Source organism: Mus caroli, chromosome 15, assembly GCF_900094665.2.
Source record: "Mus caroli chromosome 15, CAROLI_EIJ_v1.1, whole genome shotgun sequence".
Lineage (NCBI taxonomy): Eukaryota > Metazoa > Chordata > Mammalia > Rodentia > Muridae > Mus > Mus caroli.
The window spans coordinates 94,280,559-94,288,683 of record NC_034584.1 but is presented as its reverse complement, the minus strand read 5'-3'; the positions used below and the strand labels follow the sequence as shown (position 1 = coordinate 94,288,683).

General features: G+C 47.1%; 1 protein-coding gene across 3 annotated transcripts in view; it reads left to right on the top strand.

Moving 5' to 3' along the window:
- The window catches only part of Pou6f1 (POU class 6 homeobox 1), a 23,850-nt gene that overhangs the window by 2,053 nt on the left and 13,672 nt on the right, over positions 1-8,125 (top strand). For all 3 annotated transcript variants that reach the window (XM_029470105.1, XM_021184205.2, XM_029470104.1), the window contains exons 2-3: positions 3,452-3,544; positions 5,788-5,983. In XM_029470105.1, coding sequence (XP_029325965.1) covers positions 3,497-3,544; positions 5,788-5,983 — 244 coding nt within the window. In that variant the 5' untranslated portion in view covers positions 3,452-3,496. The remainder of the gene's footprint in view (positions 1-3,451; positions 3,545-5,787; positions 5,984-8,125) is intronic.

The following is an 8,125-nucleotide window of genomic DNA, read 5'->3' as shown; positions in this document are numbered from 1 at the left end:
AAAGGAAGAAGAGGAAGAAGAAGAAGCAAAGAAAGAAGCCAGGCGGTGGTGGCGCACACCTTTGATCCCAGCACTTCGGAGGCAGAAGCAGGTGGATCTCTGAGTTTGAGACCAGCCTGGTCTATATACAAAGAACCTCTGATCCCCCAAAACAAACAGAAAAACAAAACAAACAAACAAAACAAAGGAAAGGAAGAAAATAATCTGGACCCAGAGCTCAGGAGAGAGTATTACATCCATCTGTCCATCAGTCACAGCTCACACAAGCACACCCTGATGATGGAGGACAAGATACATGTCACAAATCAGAAGAACTCGCTGTTATATGTGGTATGCAATGGTACAACACTTGCCTAGCATGCACAAGGGTGAATTCAAACCCCAAAAGTGAAAATTCAAGAAATAATCAAGGAAAAGAAAGAAATGTGTCCTCTAAAGGTTCTCTGCTTCAAGGAAAAAAAAGTCTGTTTAAAAAAAAAAAAAGGCTAGGGAGTGGTACAGGCCTTTCATCCCAGTACTGGAGAGGCAGAGGTAGGTGGATCTCTGGGAGTTCAAGGCCAGCCTGGTCTACTTAGTGAATTCCAGGACAGCCAAGGCTATTCAGAGAGACCCTGTGTCTGAGAGGAGAGGGAAGAGAAGAAAAACCAAAACTGGTATAAACTCTTATTCCCCTCCAAGACTTATTTTGACATTGTAACTTTAGTACTTAGGCAGTCATTCCATGAGAGAGCAAATGCTTCCATGTCCAGTAAATAAAATTATAACAGTAATCTTTTACATTTCATAATGTTTTATGATTTAAAACATCTTGTACACATGCTTTATTTCAGTTAAAATGATAGCAATAATAGGACGGGGGATGTAACTCCATTGGGGTAGTGCCAGTCCATCATTCCTTCCCAAGGTCCCATCAGCTAAGTGTGTGCACCTGTAAGCGCAGCACTTGGGCTTGAGAGGCAGGAAGACTGGAAGTTTGCAGTCATTTCAGGGAGTTCCAGGCCAGGCTGGAATACATTGCAACCTTGTCTCAACAAACAAATCAACCATAAAATAACAAAACACTTAACCAGCCTATGGAAAATGCTTGACATCAGTGCTTCTCAATTCCTCTGAACAGGGGTCAAGCCCTTTCACAAGGGTTGCATATTGGATGTTTACGTTGCTGTTCACAACAGTAGCAAAATTAGAGTTAGGAAATAGCAATGAAATAATTTTATGTTTGGGGAGTCACCACAACATGAGGAACTAACTGTATTAAACGGCTGCGGCATTGGGAAGGTTGAGAACCGCTGTCTTCCATAAATATTACCAAGTCAAAGTTGGACATAGTGGCACAGGGGTGTAGTGATCACGTGATTGAACCTAGTTACATAGAGAAACCCAGTCCGAAAAATGTTACCGCGGGGGCTGGGGATATGGCCCAATCCTTGAGAGTACTTGCAGCTCTAGCAGAGGACTCAGGTTCTATTCCCAGCGGCCACATGGCCCCTCCCACCCGCCTGTAAAATCCAAAGCAGGGAAATCCACAGAGAAAGCAGCTGAGGAAGTTCCCAGGCTGGAAAGGGGAGAGCCCGCAGAGATGTAAAAATTTCCTTTTAGGTCATTGATAATACTCTTGGACTAGAAGTGCTAATGGCCGCGCAACATTGTCAATGTGTAAACTTCCTCGGAAATACACACTTTAAAATGATTTTAAAGTGGTTAGTCCATGCCTTTCATCTTAGCACTCAAGAGGCAAAGGCAGTCTGAAGTTCTAGGCTGTCCTGGTCTACATACTGAGTTCCAGTCTGGCTAAGGCTAACTAGTGAGACACCCCACCCCCTGCACACACACACTCTCTCTTAAAAAAGTAGATGTTGGGGATGGGGCGCAGTGATGAGCGCTGTCTAGTACACACAGAGCCTTGAGTTCTATCCTCAGCATTGCAAAAAGAGAGACGCGTAATACAATGAAATGGTGAAACTGGTAAGCCCTCTATCGTGTGAATTTATATTTTTTGCAGCTGCTATATCAAAAATACCATAAATCAGGTCTCTGGTAAACAAAAGTTCAGCTCAAAACACTACAAGCTAGGCAGTTCTAGGTCAAGTTGTTCCTCGGGGCACCTGATTCCTCTGAGAGAGTGCTGTCTTGCTATCAAGTCCTTGCCCTAGATCACTGGAACCCTCCTGGAGAGGGAGACTCCCCTCCAATCCATCTCCCACCTCAGGGTTAGGATTCTAACATAGGAACGGAGAGGGGTACAAACATCAGACCACAGCAGAGTTTTGCCTAGATGTAAAAGGGGTTGTGGGGCAGGGGATGTAGCTCTGTGGTAGAATGCTTGACCAGTATGCTCAGGAGCTTTGGATCAAGTCCCATAATGCCAAGAACAAAACAAAAAATCTTCCAGGAGAAAAAAAGGAAAAAGAAAAAGAATAGTAAGTTAGGGACATAGAACAGTGTCCTGGGTTTCCTCAACGGTGACATAGTGACAATAAGCCCCATTTCCCCAGAGGAGGGATGAGTATACGTATCATGTAAAACACTCATCTAATAGCAGGCACCCAAACCGAATGTCAGTTAGTGTCCTCCTACACAAATGTCTAACCTGTTGGCCTTTCCCCCTTTTCTTTTCCTTCCTTCCTTCCTTCCTTCCTTTTTTTTTTTTTTTTTTTTTTTTTTTTTTTTTTTTTTTTTTTAATGGCTCCAGCCTGTCTTCACATGGGGTTCATCCACTCTTGCTTGCTGCCCCTGGCAGGCCATCCACCACTGGGAACGTACTCTCTCCCATGTACAGGCCAGCGTGGTCCTTGCCTCAGAGAGGCTGATTCGGTGGAACCCACCGCGGAATCAGGGGCTCCAGGGGATGTTGGGAGGAGCAGTCCAGGAAGGGGGATTTTGAGGAATAGCTCCTGAGTTGGAGATCACCGAGTGGGATTCCGTCTCTGCTGTTCTTTGGGAAACGCTGACACCCACAGCACCCTCTCACCTTTGCCTGGGGTTCTGGGCGTTCATTAGTTTCATCTTGGGTTTTACTGGGTTGCTGTCACCCACTGGACAGAGAGTGGGAGTGGAGGAACCCCCTAGGGATGGATACTTGGTCCTCTCTTTCCCAAAACATGGGGTAGAGTGCTCTTCTGGGATGTTAAAATGAGAGTCTTCCTCCTGTCCACCCCCACAAGGCAGGGTTTCTCTGTGTAGCCCTGGCTGTCTCCAGAACTAGCTCTGTAGACCAGGCTGGCCTTGAATTTACAGAGATCCAGCCTCCTCTGACTCCTGAGTACTAGGATGAGAGGTGTGCACCACCACTGCCCAGCTAGGGTGGGAGCCTTTGACTTTCTTAGACTCTTGCTTTTCCCTTCCCTGGACTCTCTGCCTTGCTGACCTTCTGTTTCTGAATTCTCTAGATAGTTTGAACATTGCTTCTTTGTATCGCATCAGCCTGTGCTTTTCTACTCCTCCTACCTAGGATGCACTAGGTGTGGGCTGGTGCCTACCCCACCCTGCAGTGACCATGGATCCCGGAGCTGGTTCTGACTCATCTCTGACTGTCAACGAGCAGGTATCTTCTGGGGTGAGAAATGGGGCTGGTGAGGGTCCCGACTGAGGGGTGGTGTGGCCAAGGGATACAGCTGTAATGAGGCCTCATTTGTCCCTTATTAAAGTTTATGGTCACCCCAGTCCACCTCTCCAGAGTGAGTGTCAGCTAGGGTCTCAGAGGTTGAGTTTGGGATTTTTAAGTTGCAACGGGGCTAGGGTCCGATGTCCTCTTCTGGCCTCTGAGGGCACTGTACGCATGTGGTGTGTATACAGACATACATGCATGCAGGCAAAACACCCATAGTTTTAGTTAGGGTTTTACTGCTGTGAACAGACACCATGACCAAGGCAAGTCTTATAAAAAACAACATTTACTTGGGGCTGGCTTACAGGCTCAGAGGTTCAGTCCATTATCATCAAGGTGGGAGCATGGCAGTATCCAGGCAGTCATGGCGCAGGAGGAGCTGAGAGTTCTATGTCTTCATCCAAAGGCTGCTAGTGGAAGACTGACTTCCAGGCAACTAGGGTGAGGATCTTATACCCACACCCACAGTGACACACCTATTCCAACCAGGTCACACCTATTCCAACAAGGCCACACCTTCAGATGGTGCCACTCCCTGATCCAAGGATATAGAAACCATCACACCCATACACATAAAATAAAAAGTAAGATCCAAAAAGATCTATTAAAATGCACAGATCCTTGATAAGTGTTTGAACATGTGATTTAGGGGTTTGGTTTTGTTTTGTTTATTTTCATTTCTTTTTTTTTTTTTTGGTTTTTCGAGACAGGGTTTCTCTGTGTAGTCCTGGCTATCCTGGAACTTACTTTGTAGACCAGGCTGGCCTCGAACTCAGAAATCCACCTGCCTCTGCCTCCCAAGTACTGGGATTAAAGGCGTGCGCCCCCACGCCTGGCAGGATTTTTTTTTTATGCTTCTATATACTTTCTTTTTCTGAAATAACTGCTTACTCCTTAAAAGAAGAAAGCACACCAGCTTCCTCGAAATGCAATCAGAGTGAAGTCCCTCACAGGTCATGTGCAGGTTCATTCTTCTCCATGGTTCTCCCTGATGCCTTTTCTTGTCTATGACTGCAGTCAGTTTTCACTGTGGGGGTGGTTCCAGGCACAGTTCATGGGCAAGGAAGGTTGACAGTTGACACAAAGCTTTTTCACCTGTGAATTCACCTGGGAGTCTTATTTATTTATTTATTTATTTATTTATTTATTTAATGTAAGTGTGCTGTAGCCGTATTCAGACACACCAGAAGAAGGCGTCAGATCTCATTATGGATGGTTGTGAGCCACCATGTGGTTGCTGGGACTTGAACTCTGGACCTTCGGAAGAGCAGTCAGTGCTCTTAACCTTTGAGCCATCTCTCCAGCCCCCACCTGGGAGTCTTAAGGGCCAGGATGGCACACTGAAGTGATAGTATAAAGATCTTAGTGCAGGGCGCCCTGGCCTTTGGAGAATGCCTGTAATAGCCCACTGGGTCAGGAACAGGTCAGGGTGAGGCAGGAGAATCGCCATTTTGGTGATTGACTTCTTGACCCTTCTTTGGGGAAATTAGGTTGCAGGGAAATTCTGGGATCCTGAGTTTAAAAGTTACTCAAGGGCTGGAGAGACGGCTCAGTGGGTAAAACCATTCTGGGCATAAGACAACAGATCCTCAGAGCTCACATACAGTGCTGGATGTGGTGATGTGTGTCTGTAATCTCGGCCTTCCTGCCTTAAGCTGAGGGAACATCTGGAAGCTGAAGAGGTACACAGCTTGCCGGGAGGGAGAGAGACCCCGACACACACACACACACACACACACTAATAATGAAGAATACAATCTCAAGGGGCTCAGCACCACAGAGCATCCACTTCCCACACTCTCCCTCTGGGGAGCCTCCAGGTAGTGTCTAGGAATGTTAGGACAGATTTCTGCTGGGTCCCCATCTGGTTGTGGGTCGTACCAAAATCTCGGCAGCTAAGAGGATGCTCTTACCAGCTTGCCAGATGAACCCTTTCCCACTTTCTGAGCTAAGTACGAGACAGGGGACGAACAGAAACACCTCCTGGTGCGTTGGCTCTGTGCAGCCTTTCCCTCTGCCTCTGGGCTACCTTCTTCTAACAGCTCCTTACTGGAAATCAGGGACAGTAGCCTGGCCCAGGTTCTGGCAGTCTCACAGAGCGCCCCACCCTCCACCCTCGACCTAGTCATTCCCAGAGCTGTGGCCCCTTTCCCCTCACGGTCCCTATCCTCTGCCTGCAGGTCATTGTGATGTCAGGCCACGAGACCATCCGAGTATTGGAAGTGGGAGTGGATGCCCAGCTTCCAGCTGAGGAGGAGAGCAAAGGACTGGAGAGTGTGGCAGCTGGTGGCTCCCAGAGTGGAGGCCCTGTTGAAGCCAGTGGACCTGCTGATGAAGCTGGGTCATGTGACCCTGACCATTCTGCAGAGGCAACTGGTATGAGGCTATTGTTTTAATCTGCTTCTGGGCCCAGGTAGCATTAGGGTCTTGTCTTTCTGCCCACGTGGCCTTAGTGAGGGCCAAGGACCCACAAACCCCTTGCCTATGTGTGACATAATGGTGACAGGCCTTATCTTTTTTTTTTTAAGACAGGGTTTTTCTGTGTAGTCGTAGCTGTCCTAGAACTCACTCTGTAGACCAGGCTGGCCTTGAATTCAGAAATCTGCCTCTCTCAAGTGCTGGGATTAAAGGCGTGTCCCACCACTGCCCGACTACATGGAATTTAAAAAAAAAAAAAAACCACATTATCAATAAGAAGAGATGAGACGAGCTGGGCATGGTGGTACACACCTTTAATCCTAGCACTCAGGAAACAGAAGCAGAAGCAGCTCTGAGTTCAAGGCCAGTGTAGTCTACAGAGTGGGTTCCAGGACAGCCAGGACTGTATAGAAGACCCTAAAGAAAGGAAGAAAGAAAGAAAGAAAGAAAGAAAGAGAGAGAGAGAGAGAGAGAGAGGGAGGGAGGGGGAAGGGAAAGAGAGAGAGACAGAGACAGAGGCAGAGAAAGAGAATGAGAAAGCGGAGAAGAAACAATTGGTTTTAAGGGGTTGCCCACCTGTTCAGCCAAGGAAAACACTGAGAAGGGCCCTTGGACAGGTGTGTGGCCCACACCTGTAATCCCTGCCCTTGAGGCACTAGGCAGGACTGAGGCAAGAGGGCTGCTGAGGATTCCATGCCATTTTTAAACAAAATCTTAGTCCTTCGATTTTATCGATGGGAACTCGGGTGGCCGATGTTGTGGTGCTAGCTCAGAGAGACAGAGAAAGCACCCAGGTAACCTCTTCCCACTGCTGACGTCCCAAAAGGAAAAGGAGGGGAGTTCTCCCTCTCCTCTCTAGCTTAAAAACTCTCAATCCGAATGTCCCTCTTCCGGTGGCTTCCTGTGTGTCTCTCTAGCCATCCTGCTGACTCCCTCTCACTCTCTATGGTTTTTTTTTCCCCCCATGTTCACTCCCTGTCAGCTGGTTGCTTGTTCAGCCTCTTGACCTATGGCTGACTTTATTTCATCCTGTTTACAATGAACAGAAAGCTATGGCTGAGCCACACGGCAGTCTTTTCTTCAAATAACACAATCTCACAGTGTGATCAAATACCCTGCAAACGTTCAAGGCTAGCCTAAGTTCAAAACCAGCCTGGGCTACAGAGGGAGAACCCCCCCCCCTTCGCTCTTCTCCCTGTGCCCCCATCCTCATCTCAACAGGAAAAAACAAAAGTTAGCTACTCTAACTTAGTGGAGAAACAAATGTCCTGCCGGTGTTTCTGTAAAGCGGTCTGTAGGACCCTGTGCGCCTTCTACTTTGTTTGGTTTGGGTTTTTGGAGATAGTGTCTCATGAAGTCCAGCAGTGGGCTTACAGGTGTACACTGTCAATCCCAGTGTGCCATCAAGCACTGTTTTGTCTTGCTTGGTAGTATGTAGGCCAGGGTAGCCCTGAATTTGTTTTGACTTCTCTGTTCTCTTGCTTGGGCCTCCTGTATACTGGGACTAGAGATATGACCCACACTGTGCCTATGGTCCTAGTTTGGCACAAGGACCTCTTTTTTTTTTTTTAAGATTTATTTATTTATTATATGTAAGTACACTGTAGCTGTCTTCAGACACCCCAGAATAGGGCATCAGATCTCATTATGGATGGTTGTGAGCCACCATGTGGTTGCTGGGATTTGAACTCAGGACCTTTGGAAAAGCAGTCAGTGCTCTTAACCGCCGTGGCATTTCTCCAGCTCCCGGCACAAGGACCTCTTAAAACAAGTGTCTGCTTCTCAGGTGGTTAGCTTCCACCCTTTTCCTGGGCTTCTTTCCACAGGATGATTTATCATTTATATCTTCGTTGGTTTATTATTTATATATTATATATTTATATTATTATTTATACTGCACACACACATACACACGCATGGCACGCACATACATGGAAGCCAGAGAACACACAAAGTTGGTTCTCTCCTGCTTCCCTGTGGTTCTGGGGACTGTACTCGTCCAGCTTGACAGCAAGAACTCTTACCTGCTGGGCCATTTTGTCAACCCCACATTCTTTTTTTTTTGTTTTTTTTTTTTGTTTTTCGAGACAGGGTTTCTCT